The 17,131-nt window shown below is 37.0% G+C and overlaps 1 protein-coding gene across 4 annotated transcripts; it reads right to left on the bottom strand.

The window, feature by feature from the left end:
* Nucleotides 1–15,839, bottom strand: pum3 (pumilio RNA-binding family member 3). 4 transcript variants are annotated; one of them, XM_077243224.1, is made up of 18 exons: nucleotides 15,725–15,839; nucleotides 15,335–15,531; nucleotides 15,001–15,180; nucleotides 14,746–14,884; nucleotides 14,047–14,122; nucleotides 13,872–13,965; nucleotides 13,712–13,778; nucleotides 13,325–13,499; nucleotides 13,108–13,211; nucleotides 4,538–4,616; nucleotides 4,361–4,459; nucleotides 4,212–4,265; nucleotides 2,811–2,891; nucleotides 2,553–2,695; nucleotides 2,205–2,427; nucleotides 1,238–1,325; nucleotides 950–1,040; nucleotides 1–236 (listed from the first exon to the last, which is right to left on the bottom strand). In XM_077243224.1, exons 2-18 carry the CDS (start codon nucleotides 15,402–15,404, stop codon nucleotides 110–112), a joined length of 1,890 nt encoding a protein of 629 aa, XP_077099339.1. In that variant the 5' UTR covers nucleotides 15,405–15,531; nucleotides 15,725–15,839; the 3' UTR covers nucleotides 1–109. The 4 variants fall into 4 exon arrangements, with proteins under 4 accessions (XP_077099339.1, XP_077099341.1, XP_077099340.1 ...); XM_077243226.1 differs by having other exon boundaries at nucleotides 15,335–15,410; nucleotides 15,725–15,767; XM_077243225.1 differs by having other exon boundaries at nucleotides 15,648–15,752.
* Nucleotides 15,840–17,131: the final 1,292 nt, after the last annotated feature.

The raw sequence follows: 17,131 nt of genomic DNA, 5'->3' as shown, positions 1-17,131 counted from the left end.
TCCGGGTATTCTTGTGTATTTTGTATTTACATACATCAGCATATAAATTCACAATTAAAAATCCAGAAGAAAGAAAAAACAAAACATTGATTTAGGACATCAACTTCTGTTAGGCCAGTTTTTCCAGCAGAACCTCTACTCCTTTACAGTTCTGGATCTTCTGTAATTTAGGAACGATGGATTTCAGCATAACTTTCACTTCTTCAGCAACACTTTCATCTGCACTGTGAAGAAGGCTGTGGAAACAAACAAAACCAAATAAAGCAGCTAAAACTTGAATCAAATGCAACCAACCAATGCAAAGATCCATTCATAGATTAAGTGCTTCTCTGTATGCAGCATGGGCTTCAAATTTGTGAAATTTGATTGGTGGAAAAAAGAAGTGACATCAGAATAAACAAACAGTCTAGGCTGAGAATATAAAGAAACAAATCTCTCGCTGCTTAAAGTCTTAGGGAGATTATAAGAGGTCATGGACAAAGACTGAGGCTGAGACTGGGAGTGGAAAGAACCCATAATCCTTTGCGGGGTGTAACTCAAGGGTTTGCAGCTGGGAGCCACAGTTTAGCCCTTTATTAGCATACAGACAACAGCATGGCATAATGAAGCAGGACTTTGAAAGATGTGCTTAACCCAAAGCTCACTGTGGGCAATTCCTCTAACTAATAATTGACAGTATGATGGAAAAGCAGCAAATTTGCTGCGATAGTGAGCTTGTGATGTCACAGGATAAGCACTTTGAGGCTTTGTGAAGCAGAGGCTTTAAACATGAATGAATGTACAGGCATGTTCTTCTGGGAGTATATTCAGCGTATTTAACGCTCAAACAACAAGGGCTGATGTGCTATTCTTTACACCCATCAATTCGAAAGCAATTTACTAGAGTACACAAAAAGGAGTGCATTTTGTTATTTCTAGATCTGTTCGGTAGTGCTAGCCATATACTTACCAACAAAGAACCATGGCACCACGGTTGACCGAAGCCCACGTCTTGAGGTCCTCCAACTCCACCTTCTCCAGAAGAATCCTGGAAAAACGCTCTGTGGCCCAAAATAAGGCAAGAGAGGACAGTAAAACTTGTGTTTCATGTAAAACTGCTCACTTTATTTTTATTAGTAGGCTTACACAGACCAAGTGACTTCTTAGAATAGAAAAGGAAGCCCAAACATATGCTGAAAATTCCCAGCAAGCTCTTTTAGCCCAAAGTGAGTGTCTAGGTTTGACATTTTGTACTTGCCCTCTCTCGCTGCCTCCTTCATCTTAGCATCCTGCTCAATCAACCATTTCAACACCAGGTGACCAGCAGGGTGTTCTGCCATATGCAGCTACAGGAAACACAAATATCAAGCTTTTAATGGTGTTTATATGTCTATGTGGTGTTTTTAATATGCTTTAAGACATACAAATTCATAAGTCAACGCCATTGCATTCTCCTTAAAACTGTAGTGCACTCCATATGTTGATGGCAAGAGCCAGGTATAGTTATTAAAAAAATTTAACTAAAGATTTTTTATTTATTTTTTAAACCTTAAGACTAAGTCTGGATTTACTTGGTTACAAACCTTTTCAAAAGTATCAGCAGAATAACTACAATTTTCTCAAAGGGGCAGAAGTATTACAGTCCAGCAAAATATGTTTAATGGACAGTGGATTCTAACAAGATGAACACTTTGATGAATTTTCTCCTGATAGTAAAACATTATATACGAGTCTTGAGGATCCTATCCGGCATCGTGTGTAAATGCTTTGATCCCAGCGATTATTTAAATGGACACTGCTCTTAAAAAATTGCCTTTTTTTAATGTATATATTTAAAGTTGGTCTCAGATCTGTGAAATGTAAAGAGCATTTAACTGGTTCTGTAGATAATGCTTCTTTAACAGCACTGTCTGCTTGCTCAATACCAGAGATTCCCAAATGGTCAGGTACCCAGCAGAAAATAGTTAAAATTCTTTAATTCGAGAGATGAAAATTTGATTAAAATATTCATAGTTGTTGGGTGATCAGTTTTTAAAGATTCCAATGTTTCAAGACCTGACTTTGAATCAGTTATTATTACAAAATCCTTTTGCGAAGAAATCTCAATAAACTTCAATGCCAAAAATAGAGCATTTGCCTCTGCAGTGAAAACAACGTCACATATTAATACTGGTATTACTGACAGCACTGCAAATATCTGAGGCTGAAACCTATAGATGAGTTACCTGGCCATCTTCTCCACCTGGTACGAGCGGCCCGGCCGCCAGAGCCGCCACCGCCTCCATGGCAGGCCTGAGATCTCCAATGGCGGCCCCCAGGATGTCACTCACAGCCACACAGCTGGCTTTATCCATCACCATAGCCTGAGCGTTCTCACACAGGTGCTCCAGCAGAGGAGGGGACACGGCTTCCAGCAGCTCCTTCCTCCTGATCGCTACATCCTTCTTACTGGAAGACCAAAAACAAAATGCTTCAGCGTTTGAGTGGAGCATTTCTTTATTGTCCATAGGACAGGGTTGATTCAAATGGCATGCACATTCATAGAAGAGAGGACATTTTCTCATACGTCATACCTGTGTGCATTGGAGTCACCTTTCTCAAGCACCTGAATGATCTCGGGTAAGAGGTGTGCGGGGTCTCTTGGGCTCAGGAAGTAAAGCAGTACTTTTTTACCATGTTTATTGCTGATTATGTCAGATAAGGAACTAACCATTTCCTGAGAGCAAAATAAGACAGGATATAAGAAATATTAAATCATCCAAATACTGGAGAAAAAAAACAACAGCAGACAAAACTGCCAATAAAGAAATATCTAACTAAAAAACACTTACTGAGATGATAATTTGTTTAACCAACTTGGTGTCATCGATGCAATCGAATGCAGCCAATAAGACAAGATGAGAATATTCACCCTGAAAATAAATAAAACTCATTTTTACTTCCGTGAAACATTTAATGGAATAAACAACTACTTAAAATTAATATAATAAATTATTTGAGGTTTGTTAATAATGTGTCTAGGTCAACTTTACCCCACGAAAATCAAATGAAAACAGAAATGATCATTTTCTTAAAGAAAACGACGCCAATTTTGTCAACGCTATTTCCCTCATTTTTTGAAGTTTTTCAAACTTTCAACAAATTTAAAAATTACACAAACACACACACTCTCACTATTATATAAATGTGTGTGAAAATAAATCTGCATGGTTAATCCTTATTTAAAACAAACCACAAAAATCTAACCTTTCATTGAAGTAAAACAAATGAAAGTGGCGGAAAATCCCATTATGATTTTTTTTCCTCTAATACACATTGGCCACACTTAATTTGGCACCCCAGAAATTCATACATATAAGATACATATTTACATTTTTTAGCACACCGGGGTGACTAGGAACATGACAATCTAATTCAGCCATGACTTCTTTAACAGAAGTATAAATATGAGGAAACACAAAGGCCAAATTCCCTTAATCATCAATTGCAATGAGTAAAACCAAATATAGTTCTGATGTGTACCCCATGCCCACGGTTAAATACACTGCTGGATCTCATACTGTATGTTGTGGGGCTATTTTTTTGCTGGAGGTCCTGGACTTCTTGTTCAGATACATGGTATCATGGATTCTAGCAAATACCAACAGATAAAAAATCAAAAGCTGACTTCCTCTGCTAGAAATCTTATAATGGGCCGTTGTTGGATCTTCCATCAGGACAACGATCCAAAACAAACATCAAAATCAACACAAAAATGTGTCTGAACACAAAATGAAGCTTCCCAGTACCCTGACCCGAACCCTATAGAAAATGATTGGGGTGAACTGAAGAGAAGAAGCACCAACATGGATCTGGGAATCTGAAGGATCTGGAGAGATTCTGTATGGAGGAATGGTCTCTGATCTCTTGTCAGGTGTTCTCCAAACTCATCATGTATTATACTGTAGGAGACTTAAAGCTGATATTTTGGTGAACCGAGGTTGCAAGAGGTATTGAATAAAAGGGTGCCATTAATTGATGCAAATGTGTATTGGATTTTTGTGTACTTTTTGAATGAAAGGTCAAAAGAATTAACCATACAGATGTGTTTTCACAGACTTCTTTGGTCATATTTACCAAGGATCCCAAAAATTCTGACCAGGACTGTATACATATCGATTTTAGGGTAAAATATAATGTTTTCTGTGAGATTCACCCATTCATAGATTTCACAGATTAGAAAGTCAGCTTACCATTGCAAACTTTGTAATGTATGATTTCATTGTTTTAACTATAACTTTGCGGTCCTGAAAGAAAGAGCAGAGACAAAAACATGTCAGGCTAAAAGCAAACACCAGCAATCATGAAGAGTGTAAGGTGGAGAGTCTGAATGAGTGCTAACCTTAGGTGTGCCGTGCCATAAACAGTGCATGGTCACTCTGGCTCCATCGTGAGTGTGTGCCATGTACACGACCGCTTCTCTGATGGACTCGATCATCTCCTGAAGGACAGCCCACAACAGACATCAGTACAGACAGCAGACGGTAACATCAGCAGTCAAACTGGGCACAACACTCACCGTTCTCTGTTTGGCGGGAGCATGCTCAAAGAAGTCCAGAAAAACTTTGTGGACCAATGAATGTTTAATGACGGCCTCCCTGTAGAGGGAACGTAATGCATTAATTCGCTCAGAAATAAAGTATCAAGACTCTATCATCACATGCCTGTAGGAATGGGCAGTATGATAAATATCTGTAAAAAATAAACTCTAATAAAATTGACAAAAGGTTTTTTATACATCAGGGTTATTTTAGTATTATTATAATACTATACTATATTTTGAATTGCCTTTTATCTTTACACTTCAGCTTTATTATAATTAAATTGTTTTTAATTCAGGTGTTAAAAGATGTTATATAATGTGAGGTTGCATTTGCAGTGATGCAAAAGTTATTCATTTGTTTAAAGGGCACTGCCACTTATTATGCAAAATTCACTTTTACATGGTGTTTGAACATAAATGTGTGTTGGCAGTGTGTGTACACAACCACCCTTATAATGATAAAAATCCATCCAGTGCTCTTTTTAAAATCCCCATAAATAATAAGCACCGTCTCAGAACAAGCCGTTCTCAGATTCGGGGCAATGTGTCGTACTTTTGCACAGGCCCCGCCCACAACTGTTGACTGACACTGCAGTTTTAGCGTAGACCCGCCCTGAGTGAGCTAAACACAGTCCGCCATTGTTTCCACACCTGAGCACTGCAGCTGCAGACAAGAATGTCTCCTAAGCAATTGAGGTGTTTTGTTGTTGGATGTAAGAATGAACATAGCAGTCTTCATTTACTCTTGTTTTTACTGGAGTTTTTACTGGAGGAAGGATCTGTACCAACTGTTCGTGACCCAGCTTACAGTCTCGGCAGCGATAGGCCTAACTTTACTGGTCATAGCAGTAATGGAAGGGAGAGGACGCACTTTATTACAGTTCGTCAGAGTTGTTTTACGGATATAAAGTTTACCAGTTTATTAAGCACCCACTGAAAAGGGTTAAATTCGGTATATATTTGTTTACTGTTGGTTGTAATGAGTTGATGATAATGAAAGGGAGAGAGAGAGTTTAAGGATAAGACTTCAATGCGCACTTCTTATTCTGTGTTTATTCAGCTCTTACAGTGATTTTCTAGAGTAAAACTAACACTTCATCTTTTGTGTGATGTACAATAAACTTCATAAAACTCATCAGCAAATCATTCGGACGCAGTCCACAACAACAGGCTTGTACTAACAGTGGATAAAAGCAAGATGAAAAATAAGTTATAACCGTAATTAAACTAGACTATACCTTTTCTATCTCTATTAGGCTTGGGCGGTTTCCAAATTTTGATACCGTCAAACCTTCCTTCCTATTTTACCGGGGTATACGGTATTACCGTGACTAATTAAAAATTATGACATAAGGCTCAGACAGCGTCACCAAACTGTTGGCTTGTGTCTACACCGTTCAGAAACTGAATACCAGATTTTTTAATACCAAAAAAAACCAAAACAAAAATCAAGGCCAACCCGTGCACGTTGTGTCTGATCCCGGCTGACGGCATTAAATGTAATTATGAGCCGGAGCCCTATTTAGACTCGATTATTTTTAATACGTGGGCCGTTATAATATGGTGGCGCCAAATAATTTTTTAACCCAGGTGCTGAGGGGGTGGTAGATATAAATACTATTTTTAAATGAAAAAAAATGGGACACTTAATAATATTTAATTATTTTAATTATGACAATTAAAGCATTCATTTTATTAATTAATTTAAATTAAATTCACAAGCAACAAGCAAGAAGTGCATTTTCTAAATCCGGTGACACGCGTCCATTGATTTTTATTAATACAACTTTTCTGTCAGTGCTGCAAAGATTAAGTTGACGATCGCCATCTCCTAGTGAACGCGCCTATATAGAGATAAATGCACATCATGGATTAATCAGAGAGTATGCTGCCTATATTTCTTTTCCTTTTGAATTGTTTCGTTTAAAGAAATTGACGAATCGCCATCTCCATAGTGAACGATAGAGAGAAATGCACATCATGGATTACATAATCAGAGAGTAGGCTAGCCTATTTCTTTTCGTTTTGAATAGTTTCGTTTAATGAATTTGATGATCGCCATTTCCGTATGAACGCGCATAGAGAGAAATGCACATCATGGATTAAATAATCAGCGAGTGGCCTATTTCTTTTCGTTTTGAATTGTTTCATTTAATGAAATTTCAAGCTTTATTTAGATATAGGCCTATCTGTCATGTCTGTGAGACATACACTGAGTTTCGGTTAATTTATGATGAGATTTTAATGCAAGTGACTGCGGCGCGCCAGCGCACGATCATGTCATGATTATGTTGTCTGCTATGTTTGATTCTTTTTTATTAAATCCAGGCAATTGGTTGATAAAAAAAATGTTAAAATTAAGATACAATTTATACAAAACGAAATTCACTTTAAAGAAAGGCCTTTTACAAAATGAAACTTAATTAAGTGGTCAATGTCTGACTCCCGATGCATCCCATCTTACTTCTACTGTTCAGTTTTCATTATCAACGTAAAAAAAACAACATTATAATATTTTAACAGATATAAACTAATGCGCTTATTTAATGAACTCGGGGCAAAATGCATTCTCGCAGCAGTGAGTGGGTGGTTGTTTCGGAGATGCGACATTAGGTTAGAGGTGTTTCCATCTCTTGCGGTCACCTTTTTTATTGCAACATTTACAAATTGCCTCGTCAGTATTTACCGCCTCTACCTTCTCTCTCTCTCTCTTTCTCCTCCACACTGTCACTTGATGACAACTACATAAGCATTTTTAGGCATTGAATAAATTATATTTATATATTATATATAAGTGCCGGTAATGACGGTATTGAAACTGATACCGTTGCTATTTTAAGACCCCGCGGTATACGATATTACCGTAATACCGCCCAACCCTAATCTCTACACAGCATAAATACTTTGTGACTCTATGGGGATTATTGTCCGACTCCGGGTCAAAATGAACACGCTACTGAGAGTTTCTGTTCTGATATTATCATTCCGTGCGATGAGATTGTCCTGGCTCTGAGTGCGATCTCGTGAAGCTCCGCCCCCTGTGTGGCAGCAGCTGCTCATTTGCATTTTAAAGGGATATACACTAAAACGGCATGTTTTTCTGAGTCCCAAAAAGTGACTATATAAACATGCTGTAAAAAATGATATTGTAGTAGGGGTGTAACGGTTCACAAAATTCACGGGATGGTTCGATACGATACGATACAGTGGTGTAACGGTTCGGTACGTATTCGATACAGCAAAAAGAAAGAAATGCCAGAGAAATTTCATATTTCTTAAAAGAACAATTATTTTTAAATAAGTGTGAGTTTTCCTACATCTTGAAACTTTCAGTTTTATAAATGGGGGTAATCTTTGAAGGATGAACAAATAATGTTTTGTTCATCACATTAAAAATAACATTTAAATATGATACTATTTGAGTTTTGAATTGCTGGAAAAAGATGTGTGATGTAGAGTTCGACCGAATCATCGGTTTTGCTGATATATCAGTACCGATAGTTGATTGGTGGAACTCCTGTTATCGGCAAAAATCATAGACAGTAAAAGAAATGGACACAGCGACCCCCTTGATTTCAAACGGTAACTAACGGTAACCCATTAGAAGCACTCACTTCCTGATGGCTGAGCGTAGTGCGCAGGCTCAAACTGAGCTTGACGACGTAGATGTCACGCTAGAAAACCTGTCTGACAGTTGTAAATCTTCTAGTAGCTGTGCCAAGACAAATCTGAATCACATTATTATTTCCAATTCCTCAAAAACGTTGTTGAACTATTTTTGCTTTTATGGACTCTCTATCTGGGCTTCTCCCTTGAGTTTATGCCTCCATGTCCCCCCATTTGCCTCCCAGACAGTAAAAGATTGCCTGAGAGCTTCTCCTGTCTATACGGTAATTTCTCTACTGTGCGACAGAGTCGCGTGGTTATGACGCAATCGTTAGCCTTATTTTACACAAACGGCTTCTACGGGACCATAACGTAAGATACAGAGTAATGGAGCCAAAGTAATGTTGTTTCTTTAGAAATAAATAATGGACAAATTAAGTCTTTGGACGCCTCAGATGTAAAGTTATTCGCCGTCAAAGTGACGCCAAAATGAATGGGAGTCAATGGAATGCTAACAGCAGGTGATGGTCTGCTACAATGGCGGCCCCCAGGGAGGCTTCAGTTTCCGGTTGATGGATTACCCCCTTGGCAAAAATCCATACCATTAGTTTTTCCGGGTTGCGTCCGTTGCTGGAGCAGCTGAGAAGTGTGCGCTATCATTACACAGTACGAGCGCGCTGAGAACAGACTGCTGGCATTATACAGAGCGAGAGCGGCCTCTAGAGGACAAATAACAAACTATCACTGGCTGAGCTGTTTATTTGAACACATGAGGCTGGACAGAGATCGCAAGCAGCACGGAGAGAACACACAGCACGGAGATCACACATTATACAGAGAGCGCTGACACTTCATATGCGCATTTAAAACACCGACAGCGAAACAGTATCAATACAGAACATTACAGTACATATTGCTATATAATTATAAAGTAATTCATTTGTTGACTAGATGCTGCATCAGCAGAGAAAGAACAGCAGTTTGCCTTTGAGGCTGTGAGGACTCTAACATTAGTACCTCAATCGGTTAAAAAAATGTGACAAAAACACACGTAGACCTGACCCAAATGTTTAATGTCGCAATTGTTACCATCTATTTGCATTAGTGTATACCCAGCTGTTCACTTTTATGCATTCATTAGCCAGAGAAGTTGCATATTTAAAGCTAGTGACGTGATTGCTTTCTCAACATTGATATGTTCATGTAGCAGAAAGAAACAAACAAATCAGAAACGCATCTGATTCAATTCTTTTTTTATCACTGCAATACATAGTTATTTTGATTAGATAATCATCAAGTGTTCTAATAGAAGCAAATAAAGTGAGGGACTATACATGATTTCCATTACACGAGAGTAGATGTTAAAAACACTCTTGTATAATGTAATTTATGTAATTGTAATGCTCTGGCCTTTGCAGATATTTAAAGATGGCCATCTTTAAGCACTCTTGGGATTTATATGAAGTGGTTACACTTTTCAATAAGATTAAATGTTTAGCATTAACTAAGGTTAATAAATATTGTGGTATTGTTCAATTTTAGTTTGTTAATTTCAACATTTACTAATACATTTTAAATTTAGTTTTAATTGTTATTTTATCTGTTAATGTACTATGAACTAACATGAATGATCAAGGTACAATTGTATTGCTCAAATATTAATACATGCTGTAAAAAATGTATACTGCATTTAAATATAGCATATAGTTCATGAAAGATAGCTAATGCATCCTTGTTAACAAATGGGACTTGCAAAGTGTTACCTATTCAATTTACATATTTTTCTAGGTTATAGCTAAAGAAACCTGTAATATTTTAATGTTTAAATTATTTTCTGTAGAATTTGTTCTGTAGAACTTCTCATTTTAATATATTCATATTTATACATTTATTTCATTTAGCACATTTCAGTTCAGTACTGTTTTACTTTGTGTTTTACTTGTGAGTGTTATATTTGTTTTTAATACAGTATCCATTTTTAAAATATCTGTTGATTAATCGGTTATCGGCGCATACAGTCAAACCTAGTTATCGGTATCCGTAAAATCCACTATCGGTCAACCTCTAGTGTGATGTACTTGAAAGCATTTGACTATTTCTGCCAAACTTCCATGGTTACAAGTTAGTGTTACTACATTAAATCCATGGTGAATGTTGCTGATCTGTGGACTTAAAGCCTATAACTAGTTCATTCATGGAACAATGTTTCTCCTGGTTTCTACGTCAGCGCTGTTTGATCCGTTAATAACGGAGAAATTTTAATGCTTCTCACTAAATCTCACAGCAATGTTATTACTTCAGTGGTGAATTCAAATGCTTTCTTTACTGGATCTCGTAGCGCTGTGTAGAAACAGTGTCGCTTCATCAAGATCGTCTCGTGCAGCACTGACATTGGTCCAAACTGATAAACTGTCCGTTAAGCACAAAATAATGAGTAGTGCAGTTTCGTTCCGCTTTCATTACGTTTGACATTTGATGTTGCGTAACGGTGTGGTGGTCGCATTTTGGTCGGCAGGAAAAATGGTCCAACGAATAGTTCGGTTTGTAATGCGAACCGTTTAGCGAACCGAAAGCCTCGTACCGAACGTTTCAATACGAATACATGTATCGTTACATCCTTAATCTGTTGGGTATTTTGAGCTAAAACTTCACATACACACTCTGGGGACCTCAGATACTTATTTTACATCTTGTGAAAAGGGGCATAATAGGTGCCCTTTAAATTCCATTACAGATTATAGGACAAAGCAAAATTAAAAAAAAAAAAAAAATGCAAAATGGATTCCTCTAATTTTGGTCATACTGCGCATTAGGGGCGGGGGAACATTTGATTCTTAGATGCATCGCGATGCGTACATGAACGATTCTGAATCGATTCACAGATGTCAAAAATCGATTTTTTTACGTAATATAACGTAATATTGATGGAACGCAAAAGGCAGAACTCTGAAGCGCGGAAGTGCAGCTCCGGGCAAGTCTGTGGCGTACGCATAACAGAGACGCATGATGGCTGAGCTCGAAATCTGAACGGCACCCTCTTCGTTAAAGCTGCAGTAGGGAGTTTTGAGAAAACGTTGACTTAGCCTGAAAATTTGAACAAGCACAACTTACAGGTCCAACCCACTTGCTCTCTGCTGCGCTACAGCCCTCCCTCCACAGCTCCTCCCCCACAGCGGAGCCTGCCGTGAACGCGCAGGCTAGTAAGCAGGGCCACCGATGACGGCGGATTATAAACAGTTATGGAACATTCACTAATAGGGACGAAACATCAACAATATGCTTTACATTGACTATGGCCTGCCCATACTTTGACTACAAACTTGGTCCTCAAATCATTATGTATTTTGCAATTCATGTAACTTTATAACGTTGCACTCTTTCTAAAGGTTATAAATAGCTAGTAAGATAGCGTTAATATAACGGTAACTAACATTACAGTATGCAAGTAATTATTCTAGCGATATGTAATGCTAGATAAGGTTTGCTAGTACATTATTTCAGCAACATGACAAGCCAATGAATTAGCAGGTTTCAATTGTTGCTTAGCACAGTGCGTGACATTTTATCTTCATGTTATGCTGCTAGAGTTTTGCCCCCGAGTCAATGGGCTCTGTCTAATTCTTTCTTTTTCGCTTGTTTATCGTCATCTGTCTTTTTCCTTTTACCTCCTTGTTTTATGAGCAGGTGCCACTCGAGAAATTGGCAGATAAGGTTTTATCTCCGCCATTAGCACAGCTGCAGCACACCGGCAATCTTGAGTTTAATTTGAACGACTGGTACACGCTGTGCAAGAGAGGGGTGATCAGCGTGTACACGAGCGTGATTGACACCGCTAAGACATTCCTCCTGGCTCTGATTGGTTGTTTCTGACCGGGAGCGGTGTATTTCTGCAAATGGCAATAGGACCACAGGGAGGAGCCAGAGGAGCTTGATTTTTTCACAGATTATCTCTCAAATTCTACTGTCAGGACATAATGACAGTTTTAACAAATATGTAAAAAAAAAATTTTTTTTACAAAATTGACCTACAGCAGCTTTAAAAGCTAACGTATGGAAATTTCACATAATTTCATTGTGGTCTATTTTGTATTTTTGTATGAGAGTTGCTTTCAGTATTGTTTAGTTTTCACATCAATATGCTGTAAACCGATCTGTTATATGCAGGTTTATACGTAGGCTCTCCACAGGCAGTGTGTATCAGTGCAATGCCAGGTTACATTTCGACTGTGCTATCTGCTGTAAACCGATCTGTTATACGTACGTTATTCATAGGTTTACTTTACTGCCCTCCACAGGCAGTGTGTATCAGTGCAATGCCAGTCACAAAAAGTTACATTTTGACTGTGCTCTCTGCAGATGTTCACTTACATTTTTTGTATAAGCTGCTTTCGATTGTGGCATACAGCAACAATTTCAAGTCTTAGACTCCTTATTATTTATTTGTGTATAAGAGCAGCTTTGTATGTTACTAAATATTATGCTGGTACATAATTCTGTATTTTTGTATGAAAGCTGTTTGTGATTTTGCTACAGCAAAATGTTAATGTTTTTGTCTGAAGAATTATATTGCTCATTGCACATTTGAAGTCTATTTTATGTTAGAAATTCAGAATATGCTGAAGTTTATATTCATTTACTACAAGTATGCTGCTAGTACAGGAACACATTTATTTTCCTGTTGGTTCTTTGCAATGTTGGGAGATATGCTGGCAAATGTAACCTTATAGTTGACTTACCAAATCACTTTCATTTGTTTCATTAATAAAAGATATTGGAAGTAAATTCTTTATGGGTCATTATAAATACTTTGCTTTAAAAGTACCAAGTAGTCCCACAGACGCACAAAAAAAGATGCATCGATAATCGTTTTAGCATTGTAATCGAATCGTGAGGTGCCTAGAGATTCCCATCCCTAGATGTCAGCTTTAAGAATAACTCACTTCTGTGCCATTGGTGTGAGGATCTGCTTCATTTCATCCATGATGCTCTCCATTTTCTCTGGATTTGCTTCCAAAACCTTCTCTAACGTAGGACAAATTGGGGACTGGCAAAAAAAAAGCAAATGTTATCACCATTTTTATGGACAACAAACACACTTATCTTTCGGTTTACATAAAGCTTTTAGGTATGTTATCCAGTAGCTGAGAGCGCACATACCTTGCAGACTTGGAATACGTTTCCATAGAGTTCCTCAGTGAGCATGAGTCTCTGAGAGAGGATGGCCTTATCGTTGTAAGCGTACTCGACTACTGAAGACGCCTCGGAGTGCCTGAGCATCTGTCTGACCTTCCCCTTAAAAGCCAGCATCACTTCCCCCACCTGCTGCTTACTCCTACACCACAAAAGAGTTCATTATCAAACGATTCTTGTTTAAATGCATCATTAAAACATCATTCTGAATCGAGCCTTAAGTCAAACATAGCAAACACTTAAAGGATGCAATTCATACAATGTTGTTTTTAAAGTAACTGCATTATAATTGACTTTCTCTGAACCCAACCGTTTCAAACCCAAAGAGATTCATGAGAAATGGATGTGACTTACCCATACATTAGAAACTTCTTCACAATGTTTCTGGCATATTTCGATTTACTCAACTCCACAATGTGCTCTAGAAAGTGAAATATCAGGGTAGAGAAGGGTGATGAGAGACGATCACTTCACATAAACACACGCAGATCATTATACTGACAATAAGACCGACCTTTGAGTTCCTCAAAGACCTCCTGCCTCTGGTTCTCACTCCCAAACTGAATAAAACACTGAAGCACTCGTGTGGAATCATGAGCAAACGCAATCTAGCAAAAAAACAACCACAAAAGAATGGTTCACAGTTTAGAAAATACTGTAATTCAGTGCAAAGAAGAGTTTTTACTTACGGTTTTAATTTTTCCCTTCACAAGATCCTGTAGTTCTTTCATCAGTTTTTCCCTCTTTTGCTTGTCACAGTCTTTCCTGTACTTCCACAAAACACACAGATAAGAGTGTTTCTTCAGCATTTGCACTTTTTGAGATTTATTAAAATTAGCTTATTTTGGTTTTATGAAATTCACATTCTTGAAATTAAAAGTTTCTTGGAATAATATGCATATTATAATACTTTACTACTAAAAACAATCTATACAAAGATAACCTTACACAGACCATTTCAATATTTACTGTCAAAACAATTTGCATCAATTTTGTCCATAAATTTTTTTCAAAACTGAGTGTACTTGGTTACCAAGGAGATACCCAGTGCAAACAAAGCATGCTTGAGATGATAAATATTATTTGCTAACAATATTTGTATCCTGCATTAATTGCATATATTAGGATGTACAATCATTGATGCACCACAGAATGAATTGATTTGAGATGAGACGGAAATGACTGTTGAAAAAGACAGAATTCTACTGTGATACACATGTATATCTATTGTTTGACATTATTAGTAGGCAATTAAACTGAGTGTGACAACTGAAAAGTGTTTTATTACAGCTTGTTATTATTGCTATTTTATATTTTTTATTAAAAGCCCATGACTGAAGAAAAACCCATAAACAAAATCCTTGCATGTAATAACCATAAGCACTTACCGTCTTACAATTTCCCACACTTGTTTGGCTCGGTTTACAATCTGGTAACTGTCCTTTTTCTCATTCTGTTGACGATTCTGTTTCAAATCTTTCTTTTTCTGTTTGAATTCATCCCATTTAGGTTTCTTCCCTTCAGAGCCTTTGAAAGAAAACATTCTATTGATTAATTTACACCAGAAAATTACATCAATTCACAACACACTATTACAGTGTTTCCCAGGTAAGACAATCCAGGACATATTTTGACATGTGTACCTTCCTCTTGTTTGCTTCCATCTCCAGGGTATTTCCTCTTCTTTGCAAACTTTCCACCTGTTGGTTTTCTGTTGAATGTCTTTGGTCCTCCATCTGCCCCTGTTTTTTTAAAACTCTTTGCTTTGTCTGTGTTGTAAGGTTTGAATGGCCGTTTGCCTTGTGGTTTTCCTCCAGTTTTACCTAATGAAGGAAAACACTGATATTAATGCATTGCAAGTATATGCCTGAGCATAAGCTGTATTCTGTATTCTTTACAACACTGCAAAATTGATTATCAAGAATAGGTGGAGATCTTACAGCATAATATAAAAAATAAGAATGTAAAAGAAGTTACCTTTCGGCTTGAATGATGTTTTCTTTCCGTCTCTGGGCGTGAATGACTTCTTTCTCGGTTTAGCCTCCATTCTGGACTGGAAAAGTTTGATTAAATTATCCGATTACTGGTTTTACAATTGTGTTTTATTCTGGAAGCTGGAATGCATGAATTTTAATCACGATACAATAGAAAATCTCCTGTGTCTGAACAACACCCTGTAAAGAATCAAACAGTGGCAATTTAAGTTTCTGTAGTGGCTTATAACGTTACAATAACCTAAAAATAATGACAGGCAAGTAGTCGAATAAATGTTACATATATATTTACATACTGTAACCGTTCTCGTCCTAATTCAGAGGCATTTTCGTTGTTCTTTAACAAAACGACGAGACACGTTTTACTACTCACCCATGTGTACAGACAAATCACTATACGGCATCTGTTTTCCAGTGTCGTAAAGAACTGGGGGCCCGTTTGCGACAGTCTGTCGCAGCGTAACAAGTCAACTTAAAAGTCACTGGCATATTTGTTTAAAACATCGTTTAATAATTTATTTAAAAATACAGTTTAGAATATTTTGATATTTAGTTGTTATAAAATAGCTTAAGGTTTTTGCAATAAGGTAAAATAGTAAAATAGCATTCTCGAGTGAATTACTCTTTTGAGTCGGTACTTTAAATTGAATAGGTCTAACTGGTTGAATTAGTATGAATCATTTGAGCAGATTGAACAATGATTCACACTGATTAATTTGGAGCAGTTTCTCACTCTACGGGCTATTTCAAACATTTTAATGTCAAGGACATCAAATGCGAATCCCCGTAAGAGGGATTATAAATAAATAATAAATAAATAAATAAATAAATACTGCAAGGAGTGTGAAATATGTTATTATTTTGAACTGTTATATTTTCGATTTACTACGTAAATCACTGGTGGGTATGTATTTGGACTATTTTAGCTCGAGCACTGCTGCGGAGAGGCATAGTACCTGCGTGTCTCGTCAGAGACATAAACAGAGTAGCTCCGTCAACAGTGTTCTTCCGCAGTGTTCACCCAAAAATGAGAATTTGGTAATCATTTACTCACCCTCAAGTTTTTCCAAACCTGTATGAATTTCTTTTTTCTGTGTAACTAAAAATAAGATATTTTGAAGAATGCTGGTAATCAGACAGTTAAAGGTAGTCATTGACTTTCATATATATAGCATATATATATATATATATATATATATATATATATATATATATATAGGTCCTTCTAAAAAAATTAGCATATTGTGATAAAGTTCATTATTTTCCATAATGTAATGATAAAAATTAAACTTTTATATATTTTAGATTCATTGCACACCAACTGAAATATTTCAGGTCTTTTATTGTTTTAATACTGATGATTTTGTTATACAGCTCATGAAAACCCAAAATTCCTATCTCAAAACATTTGCATATTTCATCCGACCAATAAAAGAAGTGTTTTTAATACAAAAAAAGTCAACCTTCAAATAATTATGTTCAGTTATGCACTCAATACTTGGTCGGGAATCCTTTTGCAGAAATGACTGCTTCAATGCGGCGTGGCGTGGCGTGGAGGCAATCAGCCTGTGGCACTGCTGAGGTGCCTAATTTTTTGAGAAGGACCTGTATATATTTTTTTATAATTATTTATTTATTTATATACTATGGATGTCAATGGCTACCGTCAACTGTCCAGTTACCAACATTTTTAAAAATATCTTCTTTTGCGTTCAACAGAAGAAATACAAACATACAGGTTTCGAACAACATGCGGGTGAGTAAATTATGACCTTTAACC

The sequence above is a fragment of the Siphateles boraxobius genome, unplaced genomic scaffold (genome assembly GCF_051911475.1).
Source record: "Siphateles boraxobius isolate OS27281-9 unplaced genomic scaffold, OSU_SipBor_1 25, whole genome shotgun sequence".
Lineage (NCBI taxonomy): Eukaryota > Metazoa > Chordata > Actinopteri > Cypriniformes > Leuciscidae > Siphateles > Siphateles boraxobius.
Note: the sequence above shows the minus strand (reverse complement) of the source record. Positions and strands in the feature narration are given on the sequence as shown.

Coding starts and splice junctions, on each gene's coding strand:
- pum3 (XM_077243224.1), bottom strand. CDS start 15,404: ATGGAGGCTAAACCGAGAAAGAAGTCATTCACGCCCAGAGACGGAAAG. Junction 13,966..14,046: donor TGAAGGGAAAAATTAAAACC/GTAAGTAAAAAC, acceptor TTTTTTTGCTAG/ATTGCGTTTGCTCATGATTC. Junction 13,779..13,871: donor GGTCTTTGAGGAACTCAAAG/GTCGGTCTTATT, acceptor TTCACTTTCTAG/AGCACATTGTGGAGTTGAGT.